Source organism: Artemia franciscana, chromosome 5 (genome assembly GCF_032884065.1).
Source record: "Artemia franciscana chromosome 5, ASM3288406v1, whole genome shotgun sequence".
In the NCBI taxonomy this organism is placed as follows: Eukaryota; Metazoa; Arthropoda; class Branchiopoda; order Anostraca; family Artemiidae; genus Artemia; species Artemia franciscana.
The window spans coordinates 34,277,608-34,300,436 of record NC_088867.1 but is presented as its reverse complement, the minus strand read 5'-3'; the positions used below and the strand labels follow the sequence as shown (position 1 = coordinate 34,300,436).

Sequence of the window (22,829 nt, the reverse complement as noted above, 5' to 3'; positions counted from 1 at the left end):
GACGGATCTTAAACATCTCTAATTATACGATATTATACTAATTATACTAATATACTATACTAATACTAATTATACTAATAGTATACTAATTATACTAATTATACGTTTAATAATACGAGTTTGACACATTGAGCCTCAAATTTAGGTAATTTTACGTAAGAATTGAACTTAGTTGTTTGTATTCTCAAATCACACTGATCTTTTTAAGTACCAATCTTTACTGTTGTTTCTTTGTTGTTTTCTGTTCCGACTATTTTTCAACCAGAGTTGATTCCCGGACTAATTAGCTCACCTACTCCAGTCCAGAAAATGGTTTGGGGTTAACACGATCAAGTCGTATCTACTATTCAAGCAACCGTGAGCTATGCAGTAAGTCATCAGGTCAAGTTGATTCCCGCGATATATTTATATAGGGAGTTAGTACTGTGTTATGTTAAAGCAAGGAAGCTATTGGAAACCGATGAGGTATTTTTTGTATACTTTGATACGATACACACTTAGTAAATACAATACTTCAAGAACAGAATTTGTAATTTCATAGCTTTTCCTTCTTGTTTTACTGACAGAATGTTACACGTGGTTACGCGGTTTCTTTAATACCTGAAAAAAGTATGACAGTCTTAGAATAGCGGAGTGCTACCAAAATCACATAGTAGCAGTTAGGAATTTGATTTTAGCCAGTTATTTGATTTTATCCATGCCACTTGATTTTAACCATACCGGCAGAAATCACCTTTTAGTCGATATTAACCTGCCGGTACTTTCGTCACCCAGGAACCCTAAACTATAGAGGCTGAATATGTTGTTACGGTGGTTGACCAGCTAGTTCCACTTGTGAAAAGCCTGCCTAATAAGTCTGTAACTGAAAAGATTGCTCTTGGAAAACAGAAAGCAACTAACATTGTTCGTCAAGGGCTACGGACTTATTTTGATGAGATTCTTTGCGGAAAACTCGAGTCAACTCAGTTCACGGTCATTATCGATGAGACAACCGATGTCAGTGTGGTGAAACGAATTGCTGTTGCCGTCATATTTTGTAGCTCAGAACTTGAAATAGAAGTTGACCTGCAGCACATGGTCGGAAGCCCTGAGTCAAGAGCAGAAACAGTCTTTGAGCTTGTCGAGAAAGCTATCAAAGATAGAAAGATACCACTCGAGAACTGGATAGGCTACTGTTTGGATACCTGCAATATCATTTTTGGCTCTGACAATTCCGTTGTCAGCAGGATCAAGGCACAGAAGCCCTGAATCACCTTTGTAAAGTGTAGCAGCCATATGATACAGCTAGTAGCATCTTATCCCTGTAAGAAGCTAACAAAGGGGTTAGCAGATTATGTCGTACCGTGTATGCCCTTTTCAACATGAGTGCTAAGAGCGACTTTGTTGCCTTCCAAATATTTATTGACACAGATATCCATCGAATGCTCTCGCCTAGGCAGACGCGTTGGCTTTCACTTAAATTGTGCGTTGATAGGATTCTCGAACATTGAAGTCCTTTGCAACTCTACTTCCAAGGGTTAGCTCTCGAAGACCCTACACACGCTAACGATCGAGCTGCACAAGCCTTGGCTAATCCACTTCTGAGAATCCAGTTGGAATTTGAAAGCTATGTTCTGGAGTTATTCAATGATTTTAACAAAATCTTCTAGAGGGAAAAGCCGCTCTTTCATTATTCAACCAGAAGTTAAGCTGCTCATCCGTAAATTGTTAATGGACCTTATGAAAGCAGCCTACGTCAGAGGGACGTCTGCACTAGAGTTGAACCTTGAAAATGCCAGGGAATACTTTGGTTTGGAAGAGTTATAACTTGGGATACTCGCTTGTGAATCTCTGGAGACGTTGCTGTCAGACCAAAGAACTCGCACTGAAGACCTTTCTATTAATTTGGTGTAATTGTCAGCCCGTTGTCTTTACATCAAGGCGAGTAAGCAGATACAGCCAAGATTCGTATTTGACAACGAAATGTTCGTATACGCTGATCTGTTAGACCCTGTGATGGCCACCGGCTCGACAGCTCCAATAAAACTATCAAAATTTCTACGCAAATACGAACTTCTGAACCGGAAGGCTAAAAGCATTCATGACGAGTGGTGGGAACTGCTGGTCTCAGACCTCACTAAAAGTACTCAAACTTTGAGCTTTTGGAGAAAGATTTCCATGATCCATACTCCCACTAGAAGTCCAAGAAGTCCAAGTCATGGTCGTGGTATTTGCTTTCACTACCATTCTCAAACGCCGTCGTTGATCATTTCTTTATTGTCCTTAAAAAAACATCAAAACTGATTCTTGCAATCGTCTCTTATCCATCTCGCTAAGGACTGCGATGCAAACGAAGGCAGGGATGAGAAGAATAAAAATTCACTCCGAATCGTTCATCCTGGACCAAAAACTGACCAAAAGAATCATGTCGGTCAAGGCAAACTGACGGTTGAAGAGTGTCAAACACTAGCTAGTATACAACGTGAAGCTCTTGTTTCTTGAGCTGATGCCGTCGCCAACATGCAGTAGTAGCTGATTTCAGTTGTATCCCAGTACCCCAGAAAACGGTTTTTTGTTTTTTTTAAACAGCATTATATATTATAGTTAATCAATATCCGCATCAGTTCTAGTCACTAAGCGTGTATTTTCTCAAAATTTAGAGGCTTTCAAAGGAGCTAGCTTCCGAGTTACTGGCCTTCATGAGTTCTAATAAATCTACCGTACATAAACATTAAATTCGTCGAGCTCTTTTAGCCCAAAGTAACTGCAGATCGTAGTCTATCACGATAAAAGGAAAATTATTACTGAGTTAGCTTAGCTGTCTAATAATTTAGACAACAGGCTGATTTGTATACCACTTAACAGAATATTGCATGTTTGAGCTGTACGATCAGATAGGAAGTGTAGTCTATAGACTGATAAACGAGCATTCCGAGATATACTCTAGTCCAAATCAAGCAGAAGCGTCACTGACACACTTGGTTTCATGAAGTTGTGTTCTTTTTCACAATGAGATAGTCGCGGAATTCATTTAGCAATTTACAGGCACCGAGATACTCGGCGACATTCTAAACTATATCAAAAATTTCCATGAACTGTTAAACATCGGTCTTAAAACTCTTTTTGTATCTTCGTGGGAGGGGGGGGGTCATTAGTAACATTAAAAATACAAAAAGGGAGAAACGAGATGGGAACTCGAAAGACAACTTTGGGTAAGAACGAACTTACTGATCTGCAATTCGGCTTGACGATATTTTAGGTGAAATTCAAGTAGCCAGTGCCTCATGTGTCCAACCTTCTTATCTATCCTGTTCACACCACCTTTTTCAAGAGGTGAATCAAGAGGTTTTTCTCGTTTGACTGCCCACAGATCTGGTGGAATCTTTCTTGAGGGCAGCATTGAACTCCAGGAAGTGTTTCAACAGAGCACACTGTTCTGCTTGTAACAACTGCTTACCACAAGAGTTTTATTTGAACAGATTTTGTTGTGGATTCTTTGGATTTTTTAACGGAAAAATTGACGGATTTTTCGTTCTCAGTCGTCGGAATTCTACGGATTTTTGGTCTACCATAACGGAAAACTTGCCATCATGAAGTGGAAACACTGTGCCTAGTGACTATAATTATATGGAGCGCCAGCCGCGCGACGGAGTCACAGTTTCTCGGGAAAGCATCTACCTGTATAAATTAAGCGGGCTTTGAAGAAAATTCTTTAGTTTGACAAAAACTTTACAGCTGTTGACGACTTTATCGAATCAAATATGACAGGAAGAGGAAAAGGAGGAAAGGGGCTTCGAAAAGTAGGCGCAAAACGTCATTGCAAAGTTCTTCGTGACAATATCCAGGGTATTACAAAGCCAGCTATCAGAAGACTGGCTCGCCACGGTGGTGCAAAACGTATATCTGGCCTAATTTACGAGGAAACCAGAGGTGTTCTTAAAGTTTTTTCTCGAAAATGTTATTCGTGATGCTGTCACCTACACAGAACATTCCAAGAGAAAGACAGTAACTGCAATGGATGTAGTCTACGCTCTGAAGCGTCAAGGTCGTACATTGTATGGCTTTGGTGGTTAATGGTTTCCAAATGCGTTTTGAACTGTCCCCCTGCCCTACGGCCTTTTTAAAGGCCACCAAATCTTTTAAACACTTTCTTGCTCAAGTTTTTTAGCCTTTTCTTTATTGTGCCTTCAAAATTTCGGTAAATACTTTACGTCTCAGGTGTAATATCTGTTTATATGCAAACAAATTTTCCATTGCTATTTTACTGTATTTAGCTTTTTCTTACATATTTGAATAAAGTTGCGTATTCTCACCATGGAATTATTCAAAGAAATAACTGTTGCTATTTAACTACACAAGCCTATTCTTTCATGTTTGAATGAAGATAGTAGGAACGGAGGAAAATGTGTTCCTACTCTCAATAAATTGCCGCTGGACCTTACAATTTGGACAAAAGTATTGCATTAGTTATTTGCAGTTAATTAAAAGCTGGCCAAATTTTAGATAGTAAATAAATTTCCTTGTAAACTGAGTCTCAGAATGAAGCCCAAAATCATGAGTTTCAAACTATAACAAAAGGCATCCGGCTGACTTTAATTTAGAGGTCGGGAAATAACAGCAAATGGACTTATAGCTGGTCTTCACCGTTGAAATATATTGCATTTCAATGCTAAGCATTGAACATATTAGCTTGTTCCAACACTGCTTTTGGTCTTTTAAAATACAAGACCCCATAAACCTATAAAAGTGAGTTTATTTGTGAGTCTATAGTAACAAGTCTTTGCGGTTTTTTTATGATTTATAATGTTTGTTTTTAAGCAAAACACGAAAATATACTGTAGAAAGGACATTTTTCCCGTTTAAAACAATTTCTTTGTGACTAGAACGTATATTAAAACTTTCAGATAGCCTGAGATCGAAACAAGTAAAAGTGAGTTTATTTGTGATTATATAGCAACAATTCGTTATGTGTTTTTAACTTTTGCAAAAACTTTTTGCCGTTCGTGTTTTAGCTTTTTGCGTTTTTTTTTTACTTATTTATGATTTATAATGTTTGTTTTTAAGCAAAGCTCGAAAATATACTGTAGAAAGGGACATTTTACTCGTTTAAAACAATTCCTTTTGTGTGTAGAACGTATATTAAACTTTTAGATAGCCTGTGATCGAAACAAATAAAAGCAGTTTGCTTCAACTTTAAGACCCCCCCCCCACCTTGCATCTCAAAAATATTATAACACTAGTTTTATCTTTTTAAATATAATGCTAAAATAAAGTCAAATTTATTTTTATTAGAATACAAATTTGACATACAAGCCTCAAATTTTGAATATTTGGGGCCCCCTGAAATACAAGACTATAAGTAATAAAAGGCTTTGTTTCGAAAAAGAAAAAAAAATGCATCCGATTTCCTTTGACTCATCTTTGGCTGAAAACTGTCGTGCTAAAGGGATTCTGATAAAAAAAAAAGGGGAAAAGGAAATTCAGAGATGCTTGTTTTTAGAAGCCTCCTTATCCTCCTTACATCCTCCCTGTACTACCACTAATAGAGATTTCAATCCCAAAATCTAAAAGGCAGACATTCCTTACTTACTTATTCATATAAATATGATGATTGTAAACGTGTCAAATACATTTTTTTACGATTAGGCTAATTTGTGATTTCTATTGTTCGATATTAAACAAACTCAAAAATATACTGCAGAAAGGGACATTTCTCAGGTTACAAATAATTTAGTTTTAAGTGGTATGTATATTGAACTTTTATATAGGCTGTGAATAAAACAAATAAAAACGGTTCATTTCCACCCCCACCCCCCCCCTCGACATCTCGGAAACCTTAAAACGTAATTCTTGTCTATTTAAATATAATATTAGGATTAAATGAAATTCATTTTCATTGGAATACGAGTTTGACACATTGAGCCTCAAATTTAGGTGTCGTTTCTTATTGCTTTATCTTCTGTGTTTTTAGTTGGAGTTTCGGAATTAATTTCAATGCGATTTTGCAAAGACACATGTATGTATGTTACATCGTCTGAAAGCACTTGTACCAAATTTCACTAATAAAAAATAAAAAATGGACATCGTGGATCTAAATTCCTAGCAAAAAGGTGTTCATTGACATTGAACACTAGTTTTGACGGATTTCCACTATTCTCTGCCCCTTTGCTGGCAAATTACCATGGACGAAGCAATGAAAAAAAGGTCTAACTATATAAAAATGACCTGTCTTTCCTTCCGTATAGGTTTCGTTCCTCAAAAGCCTAGAAAATGAGCATGTATTCGATATTTAGTCGCACTAGTGACAGAGAAAAGTAGAAAAGAATCTAAAATGTCTGAAATTGAAGCTGAAGTGGCACCAGCATCTGTAGAATCCCAGAGCATGGCTTCACCAGCCAAGAAGGAAAAGAAAGCAAATGCTCCAAAACCAGCTAAGGCTGCAAAACCTAAAGCGGATTAAAAGGTCAAGGCACCAGCAAACCACCCAAAATACACGGAAATGATCACCAAATCCATTGCTGACCTGAAAGAAAATGAAATATAATAGATAGAATATAATGATTGTAAATGTGCCAAATACTTTTTTTTTACGATTAGGCTAATTTGTGATTTCTATTGTTCGATATTAAACAAACTCAAAAATATACTGCAGAAAGGGACATTTCTCAGGTTACAGAAAATTTAGTTTTAAGTGGTATGTATATTGAACTTTTATATAGGCTGTGAATAAAACAAATAAAAACTTTTTTTTAATGAACGTAAGGAGCAACATTAAAACTTGAAACGAACAGAAATTACTCCGTATATGAAAGGGGATTTTCCTCCTAAACGCGTCGCTTTTTACGCTTAAGTTTGACTCTTTCTCTTAACTCTACTTTTTAAAACAGTAAGAAACTTTAGCGTAAAGAGCGGGGCGTTCAGGAGGAAAAGCCCATTTCTTATACGGAGTAATTTCTGTTCGTCTTAAGTTTTAATGTTGCTCCTTACTTTTATTTTTTTAAACTTGTTTTTTTATTTAATTTCTGGACGTTTTTGAATTAATGCATGTTTTGATCTTGGCTCTCCGCACATAAATAATTAAAGCGAAATTTGCATATTAATTAATTGTAATTAATCGGAAGATTTTGAGACAAAAAGAGCGAGGGGGGAGGCCTAGATGCCCTCCAATTTTTTGATTACTTAAAAAGGTAACTAGAACTTTTAATTTTTTACAAACGTTTTCATTGGTAAAAAATATACATAACTTACGAATTAACTTACGTAACGAACTTCTATATTCGTATGTTTTTATTGCGTATATGAGGGGGCTCAACCCTCATCGATACCTTGCTCTTTACACTAAAGCTTAAATTTTGTCCCCAATTCCTTAAGAATGACCTCTAAATCACAAAGGCCGTAGAATAAATAGTTGAAATTACTGAAAATACTTTAGCGTAAAGAGTGAGGTATAACGAGGAGGTACACCCCTCATATGCGTAATAATTTTTGTTCCTTTTAAGTTTTAATGCTATTCCTTACTTTCAGTTGAAAAAACTTTTCATTTTTATTTTTTCATTGTTTTTTTTCAAATCATGCTAGAAAATCCTGCGCCCCCTTCATTGAAATTCTCTTCCCCGATGTTCTTCCGTGGAAGTATCCTCCCGCGTAATCCCCCCCCTTCTCAACTCTCCCCCCTAAACCCAAAAAATCCCCCTGAAAACGTCTGTACACTTCCCAGTAACCACTACTATATGTAAATACAGGTCAAAGTTTATAACTTGCAGCCCCTCCAACGGGGACTGCTGGGATTAAGTCCTCTCTAAAGACATAATTATTAGGTTTTTCGACTATGGTGAATAAAATGGGTATCTCATAATTTTGATCCGGTGAGTTTTTGGAAAAAATGAGAGTGGGAGGGGGCTAGGTGCCCTTCAATTTTTGGTCACTTAAAAAGGGCACTAGAACTTTGAATTTCCGTTAGAATTAGGCCTCTTGCGACATTCTAGGACCACTCAGTCAATACGATCACCCCTTGGGGAAAAAAACAACAAAAAAACAAACAATAAAACAAATAAGCACGCATCCGTGATCCGTCTTCTGGCAAAAAAAGCGAAATTCCACATTTTTGTAGATAGGAGCTTGAAACTTCTACAATTATGTTTTCTGATACGCTGAATCTGATAGTGTGATTTTCATTAAGATTGTATGACTTTTAGTGGGTGTTTCTCCATATTTTCCAAAATGAGGCAAATTTCTCAGGCTCGTAACTTTCGATGGGTAAAACTAAACTTGATGAAACTTATATATTTAAAATCACCATTAAATTATGATTCTTTTGATGTAACTATTGGTATCAAAATTCCGTTTTTTAGAGTTTCGGTTACTATTGAGCCGGGTCGCACCTTACTACAGTTCGTTAACACAAACTGTTTGATTGAAAGACTAACAACAGTCGTGATTTGTTTCAAACTTTTTATGTTAGAAACTGGTGTAAAAATACATTCAGTCATTTTTTTCTACGTAGACAAAAACTTTGGGTCAGATCAACGATTCTAAGTCAAATATATTTCTAATAAGTCATGAGTTGAACCTATATTCTTGAACTCCTGTAACCAATACCATATTTTATTCATTTTAATTTATTACTCACTTTTCAAGTTTGACGAACAGGATCAAAATAAAATAGTTCAAATCAATATAAAAGCAGCAATTTTGGTAAGCAAATAACGTATTTAATGTTAGAAACAGATTTTACTTTCTTAGCTGAAATTGGGAATAAATAAATAAATTTAATAAATTGACATATTACTATAAGATTTTCTTTCGCGGGATTTAAAATTGTGTTTCTGAATTTTGGACTCTCACAACTGGATGTTAGAATTGTTATCTACATCGGATCCAAATTCTGAATTTTGTGAGATTATGTTGTAGTTACTCAGTTTTTTCTCAGATTCAGAGTAAGTTCGAACTTTTGGTCTGATTTCACTGAATTTCAAAAAGTTTGGGCTGCTGCCGTCTCTTTACTGTGACGCCCCTGTCTGTTACGGTGAAGATAAATCAACAAAAGTAAAATTAACCTGCATTTACATATATAGCGACTTCTATTGTTCAAGTTTTGTCCCAGTTGAGGTCGCGAAACTGATTCTATTTTTAAATCTAGGTATTTACAAAAATTAATTGTTTGTTGTTTTTTTTTCTCCTCCCCAAATTCAACTGAGTTCGAACTTCTTTTGCTTTCTGCTGCAAAGAAAGAGCAAAACATGCTTTATTATTGTAAAACACACTTGGTGTAAAAGGCATGATTCTGTGATTATTGGGTTTTATTGAGTACCACCAACAAAGCACAAACAGGGGCACACAAACAAACAAACAAAGCACAAACATTCATTCTCTTTGAAAATCAAAGAGACGAATAAGTCTGAAAAAAGAGACATGACCCTATAAAATTATAAATATTGTTGCCTGTTTTGTGTTTCTCTCGAGTTTTCGTGTGTTGTTGCGCAGTGCCTGCCTTTGGATTTCTAAAAGCTTATAACAGATTCGTTTGTTTATTCAGATTTGAACGATTTGCCAGTCAGAGTGTTTTGAACGGAAGTGAATAAGAAGAATCGGCGTCAGCCGGCAGCACGTCACCATTTTCCCTTAAAAATAGCTATTTGCCACCAAAAAATGACCTGGTGGGGTTTCTGGGTCTATTCATATAAATGTTAGTACATGCATGACAACAGTAAAATTCAACCTTTTCCAAATGCTATTTTTGGCATCTTAAAGTGAGATATGTATTGTATTTCAGTGAACTTTACTACATGATGCCTATATAATGAGCGAAAAAGTTTAGCGTTGATAAAGTTCAACATCTTTCTAGCTATTATACGAATATACTATTATCCTAACTTTTGTATACATGGACGTAGTATGCTAAAGTTTTCAGCACCAGTTTGTCTCTGGGTGATTTTTTAGAAAGAAAATGTGGTTTGTTCTCTCCTTATCTGGCCCTGTCTCGACAGGATTATTGAGAATTTAAATATAAAAAGCATGACTTCTATTATTAAATTTCAAGCACTTTCTGGTAAATGTTTACTAGTTTTGTTGAGCGTTTAGTGGTTGACCAGTTCTAAAAGGAAAATTTTTAGTTAATTGACTTCTTGTTATCTTGGAAAGGGTTTAGGTTAGGAAAGTGAAACTTTCAGGGATGGGTCTACAGGCTAAAGTATGTCCCGGGAAGGTATTTTAAAGTACCCACTACCACCCCTTCTCCCTCTAGAGGGCTCTGAAATTTGCCTACAGGACAGGTGTATACCTATTGAAATTTTGTCAAAACAACATTTTACCTTAATTTTCAAATACTAGCTGTTTTTTCTCTGCCTTTAGTTCTGAAAATGCAATTCCTGTTATTTGAGTAGAATTTTAAGCCGTATTCATGTTTTTTTCAAAATTTAGAAAATATATTTGCACATCTTTAAAACCTTATAAAATGGAATTGAGAAAGTTATGAAGCTGAAAACAATTTTGCTGTACTTCATTCAAGCAGAAGATCTTTTTGCAAGGTTTCACTTTTATAACACACATATTTTTAAAGGCCATCAAAGGTCAGGGCCCTCTAGAGGGAGAAGGAGTGGAGGTAGTTGCTTAAAAATACCTTCCTGAGACATACTTTATTCTGTAGATTCATCCCTGAAAGTTTCATTTTCTTAACCTAAACCTTTTCTGAGATAGCAAGAAGTCAATTAACTAGAATTTTACCAAAATTTTTAATATGTACAAAATTTCTTAGGTGAGGTAGGGACAAGGTGAGCACATTCTCAGTGCTTTCTTTTATGTTCTTTCCCATTTTTTCACTTTTAATTCCAATTTAACCCCTTGAATGGACTTTATAGTGACATCTAATTTCTTGATTTTCCCAAATAATTGGCTTAGAAGAGTATTTAAAATAGTTCCAAATCATAGGCCAGCCTATACCCAGCAGCTAGTGCTGAAAATTATTAAATTAAATAAATATAACAGTACTAGTCTACAGGTAGGCTTATTCAAAAGGAAACACAGTAAAATTTTATTGGATTGACTTTTGGCCATTTTGGAAAGGGGTTTGATTAGAAAAATGAAACTTTCAGGGATAAAGGCTAAAGGCTAAAGTATGTCACAGGAAGGTATTAAGATATACAAATACATTTCCTAAATTTTGAAAAAAAAACCTTGATATGGCTCATAATTCTACTCAAATAATAGTAATTGCATTTTCAGAACTAAAGGCAGAGAAAAGGCAACTATTAACAGAAAATTAAGGTAAAATGTTGCTTTATCAAAATTTCAATAGGTTTCTACCTTTCATGTAGGCAAATTTCAGGGCCCTCTGGAGGGAGAAGGAGTAAAGGTAGGTACTTCAAAACATCTTCCTGGAGATACTTTATTCCTTAGACCTATCCCTGAAAGTTTCATTTTCCTGACCTAGCCCCTTTCCAAGATAGCCAAAGGTCAATCAGCAAGAATTTTACCAGAAACACTATTAAATTTAGGAATAATTTAAAAAAATCAGAAAATTCTCACTTAGACTAGCCTATATCATTCTTAAAAGTGCTTCACTTCACCTTACCACCACCCTCCCCCAATATGTAAATGTATGGTCCAAAATGCATATATTGGTAAAATTCTAGACATGTTTACTATTTGATATCTTGGGTATGGGTTAGGTTTGGAAAACAGAACTTTCAGGGATAAATTTACAGACTAAAATATGTCCTGGGAAGGTACTATAAGGTACCTGATACTGCTCCTTGTCTTTCTAAAGGGCACTAACAGTACTTACATAATATACTGACCACACTCAAGAACTGAAGTTAGGTTAGTTGTAACAAAACATACCAAAATATGATGAAAATATAATTAGGTAACCAAATTATGGAAACTAAAACAGAATTATGGAAATCAGGCTGGTCAAAATGCATTATATTGAATACCTAACCTAACCAGCTGTATATATTAAAAATTTAATAAATATATTCCTGTATAGTTGTTTATCTCACTCAGGCTAAGAAGATTATCTCTGAGTACACACACAGACATCATTTTTAAACAGATCAAAAACAACAGTGTGGCTGGTAAAATGTATAAGCACTGCACTGACCTTTGATGACCTTTAAAATTCTTTATCATACAAATTGAAACCTTGCAAAATAGATCTTCTGCTTACATGAAATACAACAAAAGTATGTTCACCTTTGCAACTTTGCTCTATCCAACTTTGTGAAGTTTCAAAGATCTGCAAATACATTTCCTAAATTGAGAAAAAAACATTGATATGGCTTAATTACTTTCTCAAATAACATTTATTGTATTTTTCAAAACTAAAACCAGAAAAACTAAAAATTAAGATAAATGATGTTATTTTGTCAAAATTCCAATAGATATATAACAAAAGAATGATGTAGGTTATGGGAAAATACATAGAAGATGGGTTTCTACTACTAGGCTATATATTTGAACACTAGGAAGGAGGAGGTATTGGTAGACTAAATTGAAGTGCTTATAGGGATGACATAAGTAAGAATGAGAGGAATTTTAAGGTTGTCATCAGAATATTATAGTGTTTGCTTTTGAGTAGGTCTAGAGCAATACCAACATAAAAATTTCATTTCAACAATCTGTCATCCTTTATTTGCAGAATTTGTTCTAGCCATCTCATTCTTTACATCATTGTGGCCTGTCAGTCAGGTACCCAAAACAGTCTGTTGACAATTTCTCTAGAAAACATCTAGCAACTCTCTCCTTCTGTTTTTATAAGTACCCATGCTTCAGAACCATACTTGACCACTGTCATCACTGTAGCTTCCAATATTGTAATCTTGGTTTGCAGACTTATCTTTCTATTGTTCCAAACTCTTTTCAACTATGAAAAAACCCTGGGCCTCAGCTATTCTACTTTTAACATCTTGACTGCACCCACCATCTTCACTAATAATTAATTTTTAAAAAAAACATTAGCCACAAAACAAGTTTTTTTTAAAGAAAAGTAAAGAGCACCATTAAGCCAAAAATGAGGAGAAACAAAGTCAAATAATCTTCCCAGCATAAAACCACCACAAATTACAATCAATAATAAAAATTGAACAAGTGAACAGAAATTACAATAAATTACCAATTGAAACTAAAAACAATCAACAATCAACACAAGTAGGTCTGACAACCCCCAAGCCTTCTCAAGACTAGAGCATAATTTACACTTTACAGAAAAAATGACTGAGGATTGTCAGTATAACATACAAAGAGATATTTATTCCTCAAAGTTTTAATAAATTTGTATTTATTAAAGTAAAAAAAAAGTAGCAACACTAAAAATGTATTCTGTTTTCAGTAAAATGCAAGTTATGTTCTAGTATTGAGGAAGCATGTGGTTGTCAGCCCTATTCATGTTAATTTTGGCTAGTTAATCTGGCTAGTCCAAAATACATCACAACATACCCTTAAAGGTCTAACATAATAATGTAAACTGTTCTTGAGATATTGCTTTGTCACCTTACTGAAAATCCTCATGGTCATTGTTTGTTTTGATTTAGTTCAACAACCACCTAAATATTCCTTAAAAGCTTCACCTTAATACTCTTAGGATGCATAGTAGAAATAGTTGTAGCAGCATCAGTAATAATATGTACATAGCAGCTTTGGTTTTTCAACATCCCCTTCAACACATGCTGAGAGTTTCAACTTTTTACCATTAACAGCTCCTGAAGCATTTCTGATAAATCCTCTTGACAACCCATGTGGATATGGTGTGTTTTGATTTAGTTCTGTACAGTTTCAGTGTATCCAAAAATGTTGCCTTAATATTCTTAGTTTTAATAGCAGCAGTAGAAGTCATAGCAGTAGAATTAATAGCAGTAGCCCTAACTTCAATAGCAGTAATAGTAATAGAAGTAGAATAATCATAGCAGTAGTAGTATCAGTAGAAGCAATAGCATTAGATTGCAAATATTTTCTTTTGGTTAGTTAAACATCCCCCACAACAAACTCTGTTAGTTTCAACTTCACACACCAAACTGTTCCTAAGATATTGTTGTTATGCCCTTTTGACAACCTGCATACAATTTTTGTGCTGTGATTCATTTCACCTTTCTCCCTCAAAATTTCTTGAAAATTTCTCCTTCATACTGCATTTAACAGTTTAAGCTGGATCTTAATTTGCTCCAAAGTGTAGATTAAGGTAAGTAAGGCAATACTCTTAGGCATTGTTATAATAGTAGTCACAGTAGTAGTATTGGTATTATTAGTAATATTATTAATAGCAATAGCAGTAGAATTAGTAGCAGCAGTAGCACTAACGTATTATTTTTTGGTTAGTAGAGCATCCCTCTCATCAAGTCCTGGAAGTTTCAACTTAATACAATTAGCCATTTCTATGACACTGCGATGTGTCCCACCTGTATGTTAATATACTTCTTGAAATTTTTATCTCAATGCTCTTTGTCTTACAATTTGTTTGCTTTTGAGTAGGCCTAGAGCAATACCAACATAAAAATTTTAATCCTTTAGCAGTCCCATTTTGGATAATATTTGGCAGGAAAAAGCAGTTTTAGGAAAAATATAAGTAAGCATTGAGGGATTTTTTAAAGTTGTCTTGGGAATTTTTAATGTTCTCTTTTGAGTAGGCCTAAATTTAGGCTAATTAAATAAAAAAAAGCAAGTTTATCCGACTGAAAGCAAGGAGCAATATTAAAACTTAAATCAAACAGAAATTATTCTGTATATGAGGGAGACTGCCCTTTCCTCAACCATTACTCTTTATGCTAAAGTCTTGAAGCTCTTTAACTTTGGCATAAAAAGTGAGGGTTGAGGAAGAGACAGTCCCCTCACATGTAGAATAATTTCTGTTTGTTTTGAGTTTCAATTTTGCTCCTTGTTTTCAGTTCAAAAAAACTAGTTTTTTTTAATTTAATTCCTAACCATTTTTCATATCATGCTGAGAAATCCCCATGCCTCCTCCCCTCCCTATTCCCCATGTGTAAAACTTCCCTGAAAAATCCTGTTTGGTCACTTTAAAAGGGCAGTAGAACTCTGTATTTTTTTTTAAATAAGCCCAATCCTCTAGGATCATTTGTTAAATAGAATCATCTCAGGGGAAAAACAAATAAGTACACATCTGTGGTCTTTCTTGTGTCAAAAATATGCAAAATTCTACTCTTTTGCATATAGGAGTTGAAACCTATATATTTGGGTTCTCTTTTATTCTGAATCTGATGGTGTAATTTTTATTAAGATTATTTGACTTTCTGGTGATGTTTTCCCATTTTCAGAAATTGCTAACTTTTCTCAGGCTTGTAGCTTTTGATGGGAAACATTAAAATTTATATATTTGAAATCAGCATAAATTTTCAATTCTTGTGATTTATCCATTGCTATAAAAAAAATCCTTTTTAAGAATTTTGGTTACTATTGGGCTGAGTTGCTCCATGCTACCACAAACTGTTTGATACCTACATAACAATTGAGAAATCTTATAGTAATTTTGGATGATATTTGATTATGCTGTTTTCCCTGTGAATAGGTTTTTGACATGTCCAAAGTGCTATACCCAGGCCTTTTTCTTATTACAAAAGAATTTCAGATGTGTCGGTAGATAAGTATGATCTAAGTCTAGGAAAATATTACATTTCCTTTTTATTCTGTGATCTTGCATAGCCTTTGTTGTGCTCCTTGGAACAAAATCCATCATAATACTAGCTACTATTACTAATAACGTATTGCAGCACCAAGCCACTTGAGGCCAACACAGCAATGTACACCCCACTATCCCACTCTATTGAAAACATACCAAGAAGTTTCAATTTCCTTTGAATTTTTCCTTGCAACATTCTCCTACCTCATTAGAAGACAGCCTGCATTTTGCTTGGCCCTAGGCAGTTAGCTGGCAAAGACAATTTTTGGCAACCTGTTATCCTTCATGTGCAGAATGTGTTCTAGCCATCTTCAAATGACCAAGCAGCTAGGATCTACTTGGTAGCCATATCAAAAACGTCTACATCTATCAAGTGATGGAATTAGAATAGGGATAGTTATGTATAGTAACTAGTAGGAAATTGCATATTGTCAAGCAGTAGCACTTTATAGATTTTGGGTACTTATTGGCTATACAATAAACACTATAGAATTGCAATTGCAAATGATGCAAACATGACACAAGAAACTGGTCAAGCAACTTCTTTATACTACACAATTAGCTTTGGCTTGATTGGAAAATAAATTGTAGCTATATCTTATTTAAGTATTTAATTGGTATTTTGATTTGGTATAATATAATATTTTATACCAAATTGATTTTAGTATAATATATGCTATGCTTTACCACCACCATCCCCTCCCTAATGTTCAAATATGTAGCCCAAATTTGTTTCTAAACTATTATATTTTCATCATATATTGTTTGATTTCATTAGCATTAATCAAACCTGACTTCCCAAGTGTTTACTATATAACCAATAAGTACCAGATTTTGTTGCTAGCACTAACTGTAGTCACCATATTAAGCATTCAATTCAAGGTAAAGACAAAGATGGAATTGGTTTCACTAAAATGTCCTTGTCTACAGTGGGTTTTATAATTATTTTGTACCCAAAGCTCTGAAAATGACAGTTACTCAAAATATTTCTTGTCTCTAACATCAAATACAGTCCCTGTTTTGGGTATGGATTCCTAGTTACTATATATTATTGGGTAACATATTACTTTGGGTAGCCTTTACTTTGTAAGCAATGTTGATTGTTAAGATTCAGAGTTTATCCCACACCCTCTCTTAAGATTTGATAACATTCTATTGATGAGCCTGGTAATAACCCTAATAAAATACCAATACAGTCTCAACTTTGGTGATTGTTTAAAAAGGTTATCAAAGGCATCTTCTTGATACATGGCTTTCAGACAATCTGTCATCCTTTATTTGCAGAATTTGTTCTAGCCATCTCATGCTTTACATCATTGTGGCCTGTCAGTCAGGTACCCAAAACAGTCTGTTGGCAATTTCTCTAGAAAACATCTAATAACTCTCTCCTTCTGTTTTTTTTTCAGTATCCATGCTTCAGAACCATACTTGACCACTATCATCACTTTAGCTTCCAATATTGTAATCTTGGTTTGCAGACTTATCTTTTTATTGTTCCAAACTCTTTTCAACTATGAAAAAACCCCTGGGCCTTGGCTATTCTACTTTTAACATCTTCACTGCGCCCACCATCTTCAATAATAATTAATTAAAAAAAATATTTTCCACAAAACAAGTTTTTTTAAGACAAGTAAAGAGCACCATTAAGCCAAAAATGAGGAGAAACAAAGTCAAATAATCTTCCCAGCATAAAACTACCAAAAATTACAATCAATAAAAAAATTGAACAAATGAACAGAAATTACAATAAATTACCAAGTGAAACTAAAAACAATCAATAATCAACACAAGTAAGTCTGACAACCCCCAAGCCTTCTCAAGACTAGAGCATAATTTACACTTTACAGAAAAATGACTGAGGATTGTCAGTATAATATACAAAGAGATATTTATTCCTCTAAGTTTTAATAAATTTGTATTTATTAAAGTAAAAAAAAAGTGGCAACACTAAAAATGTATTTTGTTTTCAGTAAAGTGCAAGTTATGTTCTAGTATTGAGGAAGCATGGGGTGCTCAGCCCTGCTCATGTTAATTTTGGCTAGTCCAAAATCCACCACAACATACCCTTAAAGGTCTAACATAATAATGTAAACTGTTCTTGAGATATTGCTTTGTCACCTTACTGAAAATCCACATGCTCATAGTTTGTTTTGATTTAGTTCAACATCCACCTAAATATTCCTTAAAAGCTTCACCTTAATACTCTTAGGATGTATAGTAGAAATAGTTGTTGCAGCATCAGTAACAATATGTACATAGCAGCTTTGGTTTTTCAACATCCCCTTCAACACATGCTGAAAGTTTCAATTTTGTACCATTAACAGCTCCTGAAGCATTTCTGATAAATCTTCTTGACAACCCGTGTGGATATGGTGTGTTTTGATTTAGTTCTGTACAGTTTCAGTGTATCCAAAAATTTTGCCTTAATATTTTTAGTTTTAATAGCAGCAGTAGAATTAATAGCAGTAGCCTTAACTTTAATAGCAGCAATAGTAATAGAAGTAGAATAATCATAGCAGTAGTAGTATCAGTAGAAGCAATAGCATTGGATTGGCTAGTTAAACATCCCCCACAACAAACTCTGTTAGTTTCAACTTCACACACTAAACTGTTCCTAAGATATTGTTGTTATGCCCTTTTGACAACCTGCATACAAATTTTGTGCTGTGATTCATTTCACCTTTCCCCCTCAAAATTGCTTGAAAATTTCTCCTTCATACTGCATTTAACAGTTTAAGCTGGATCTTAATTTGCTCCAAAGTGTAGATTAAGGTTAGTAAGGCAATACTCTTAGGCATTGTTGTAATAGTAGTCACAGTAGTAGTATTAGTATTATTAGTAATATTATTAATAGCAATAGCAGTAGAATTAGTAGCAGTAGTAGCACTAACGTATTACTTTTTGGTTAGTAGAGCACCCCTCTCATCAAGTCCTGGAAGTTTCAACTTAATACAATTAGCCATTTCTATGACACTGCGATGGGTTCCACCTGTATGTTCATATACTTCTTGAAATTTTCATCTCAATGCTCTTTGTCTTACAATTAGCTGCAATAGAAGTAGTAGTATTAGTAGCTGTAACCATAGCAGTGATAGTAGCATTAGTGGTAACTTGCACATATTGCCTTTTGGTCAGATGATCTTCCTCTTTAAGCATTCTCTGAAAGTTCCAACTTAATACCCAAATCAGTTCTTTCAATTCAAAACCCAAATCAATTCAAATCAATTCTCCCTTGTTATTTCTTGGAAAGTTCCAAATTAATATACTCAATCATTTCTGAGTTATGCCCTTTTGACAGTCTATATACACATAATGTGTTTTGAATTAGTTCAACACTCCCCTCAGCATTCTCTTAAATCCTCCCCTGAATGCCCTTTGTCTTTTTGGAAACTAAAGTTCAAACATGTATACCTTTTTCAACTGTATAATATTAGCAAACAATGAAAGAATTGCCTAACTTTCAGCCCTTGCCCTTAGGAGGTTGACATCCCCAAAGACATAATTACTGGGCCCTTCCACAATCCTGAACAAAATAACTCTGAAAATTTTGACTGGATGTGTTTTGGGGAATGACAGGCTTGGGGGGGGGGGATTCATCTATAATCAATTACTGTATTTTGTTTCTTATGCATAAAAACATGAAATATTTAAAAATATCCCTATAACTTACAAATATTAACACCCTGTAAATTAAAAAATAAACCGAAAATTATCGTTTTTTAAATCTTTCCTAGAATTTGTTTCTTAGAGAAAATAAATGAGCTTCTAAATAAAAACTGAAACAAATTGAAACTTCAATTCCCAACTAGGTGAATTCTTTGTTCAAAAACAGCCTGTTTCAATGAGTCAGCAAAACAGCCCCTTAATTACTTTTTCACAATCAGTCATGAGAGCAATGCACACTACATAATCAGAACTATCACCCTATTGTTCAACAGACAAAATCATATGTTGTATATACCAGGCAGAAGTAAAATTACCCAACACAAACCCAGCTGCTGATTTTATTTGACTAATTACAAAACTCTTTATGATCCTATTTTTCTTTGCAAGCACTCCTTCTTCGCCCTCCCCCATTATTGAAGCAATCAAGATTGGCCTTACAGTCTGATAGTACTGAAAATATATTTGTTTCAAACAATGTGTTGCTTATTTACTATTACATCAAATGAGCCAAAAAGCAAAACAATTAGTAAACCTAGACAATAAAAATAAACAATCATTTTAATAAATGTATTTGTCATTTTCACTAAGGAGAAAGGACACTTTCTTCATTTTCATTTTTTTTTTCTTTGTTTGGTTTACCCCTTTTCTTTCATTCAAAAGTATTAAAAATTAATTCCTCAGTAGACTTTTAAGCATTAATTGGTAAGTTTTGAAATAATCTGTTCAGTTTTCTGAAGAAATATTTTGAACTGCTGAACCAAAAATAATTTGCTTGTTGCTTTGTAATATGTTTTAGCTCTAAGATATCACATTGTAAATGATATTTATTGTGCTTCCTAAAAAACGTATTGTATTATGTGACATGTTTGTTTTCTTTTAGGCTGTTTTGATGAGTCCCCTCACTGTTACTTGTTAGAAATTGATGACTTCACTATTCTGTTGGATTGTGGATGGGATGAATTATTTTCAGTGAATCTTGTAGATTCATTAAAGCAAAACATAAATAAAATTGATGCTGTATTGATTAGTTACCCTGATTTGCTACATCTTGGAGCGTTACCTTATGCAGTTGGAAAGCTTGGACTAAACTGCCCAATCTATGGTACAGTTCCAGTTCACAAGATGGGGCAAATGTTCATGTATGACTGGTATCTTTCAAGATATGATAGTGAAGAATTTGCTATTTTTGACTTGGATGATGTTGACAAAGTTTTTGATAGGATGACTGTTTTGAAGTACAACCAGACTATTGCATTGAAAGGGAAAGGCTATGGGATCACTATTACGCCAGTTCCTGCAGGGCATATGATAGGAGGAACCATTTGGAAGATTGTAAAAGATGGAGAAGAAGATATTGTATATGCTGTTGACTATAATCATAAGAAAGAAAGGCATTTAGGTTGCTGTGAATTGGAAAAGGTGACCCGCCCATCGCTCTTAATTACTGATGCTTATAATATGCTATATCAGCAGCCAAGACGAAGTGCTAGAGATGAGTCACTAGTTGTTAGTATTCTGGCAACACTAAGATCACAAGGAAATGTTCTGCTTGCTGTCGACACGGCAGGTAGAGTTTTAGAAATTTCTAATTTGCTAGATAACATTTGGCATAACAAAGAAGCAGGACTTTTTGCTTACAATATAGTCCTTATGAGTAAAGTTGCACATAATGTAAATGAGTTTGCGAAATCGTCCATTGAATGGATGAGTGATAGGATGGTCAAATCAGTGGATGATGCTCGGAACAACCCTTTCCAATTTCGTTCTGTCAAACTATGTCATTCTTTTGAAGACTTAAAGAAAATACCAAGTCCTAAAGTGGTGCTTGCCTCTATGCCTGATCTTGAATGTGGATTTGCACGTGACCTTTTTGTAATGTGGTGTGGACAACCCAATAATTCCGTTATTTTTACACAGCGCACCAGTCCTGGGACCTTAGCAAGATATCTTGTAGACAATCTGGGGAGAGTACTATCCCTCCAGCTTGATGTTCGTTCACGGGCTCCTCTTGCAGGGAAAGAGCTAGACGAGTATTTACAAACCAAAAAGCAGAAAGCTTCAGAAACAATGGAATATGAAGAAAGTTCAGAAGATGAAGACGAGATCTCTGGCCCAGTCGGGCATGATATTATGGTCATGGAAGAACCAAGAAGACAGGGAAAGAAGCCTCATTTTCCTGTTTTTCCATTCCATGAAGAAAAAGTTAAGGTTGATGAATATGGTGAGGTTGTAAAGCATGAAGATTTTCTCATTGTAGATGGCGTAGAAGAAGCAGAAAAGGATATATCAGATGCTCAAGAAGAACCAGAAGAAGATATGGAAATTGAAGAAATTCCAACAAAATGTATGTCACAGTCAAAGATCTTGAAGTTGAACTGTAATATCTTATATATTGATTTCGAAGGAAGATCAGATGGACCATCAATTGAACGGCTTGTTTTCCAAGTTAAGCCTAGACGTTTGATTATTGTGCGAGGAAGTCAAGAAGCTTGTGAAAAACTCTCTGCTGGATGTCAAGCTGAAAATATTTGGATGCCTCAAAAAGGAGATCACATTAATGCAACAATAGAAAGACATATTTACCAACTGCTACTGAAAGACTCTATACTGAAAGATTTAATGTTTAAAAAGTGCAGAGAGTCTGAAGTTGCTTGGGTTACTGGACAAGTTGTTTATGACACAGGCTCAACAGATATTGAAAAGTCAGATGTAGCTGAGGCAAAGAAAAATCAGCCTCATCTTGACCTAGTAGATTATAATTTGATTCCAAGTCATAAAACGGCATTTTTGAATGACATAAAGCTTTCAGATTTCAAACAGATCCTCGGTAAAAATGGTATACCGTCAGAATTTATTGGAGGCACTTTGAGATGTTGTGGGGGAAATATTTCTTTGCAGCGACTAGAAACAGGGAAAGTTTCGATAGAAGGTACTCTGAGTGAGGATTATTTTAAAGTGAGGGACCTTCTGTATGAACAATATGCTATTATATAATTGAAATAGATTGAATGATTTTTATTTTTCGGTTCTGTCGGATTATGTTTTCTTGTATCTGACTATAAAATTTTAGTACTTTTAATGTGTCTTTGTATTGCCTATTATGCTGATATTGCCTAGTATTGTTGCTTGAAGAGTTCTGCACAAGTATTTGACAAGTCACTAAAGCAGTCAAAAATGGAAATCGTTTCTTTTTTAACCAAGACTCAGAATTCTTATCATCATGATTCAGAACCAGAGTTGTAATTTCTCCACAAGAAGCTCTGACTTCCCATGTTTGTGTAAAAGATATAAAAGGTGTGCTAAATAGCTAGTGATGGTAGGAAATACTGGGCCTGGTTTGTCCCTGCTAATCATATAGATCAAAAATCTTCTTTGGTTCCACTTCCAGCTTTGGCTATTCTGCTTCAAGCAAAATGCGACCAGTCTACATTATGCTAAAAGTAAGGATGGAGTAGGATTTTGTCAGGTCATGGGCTACTTTTTGCCTCAAATCCTACTGACTGAAAATCACCGCATGATTCTGGTTCAAGTTTGTGAAATATGTCCTTAGATGACGGTT

At 34.7% G+C, this 22,829-nt stretch overlaps 1 protein-coding gene and 1 pseudogene across 1 annotated transcript; both read left to right on the top strand.

Moving 5' to 3' along the window:
• Window positions 1–3,740: 3,740 nt before the first annotated feature.
• On the top strand, window positions 3,741–4,075 carry LOC136026774 (histone H4-like; annotated as a pseudogene).
• Window positions 4,076–9,900: 5,825 nt separating this feature from the next.
• On the top strand, window positions 9,901–22,349 carry LOC136027315 (probable cleavage and polyadenylation specificity factor subunit 2). The gene is made up of 2 exons (XM_065704435.1): window positions 9,901–10,027; window positions 20,151–22,349. The coding sequence occupies exons 1-2, from the start codon at window positions 9,994–9,996 to the stop codon at window positions 22,262–22,264; spliced, it is 2,148 nt and encodes a 715-aa protein (XP_065560507.1). The 5' UTR covers window positions 9,901–9,993; the 3' UTR covers window positions 22,265–22,349.
• Window positions 22,350–22,829: the final 480 nt, after the last annotated feature.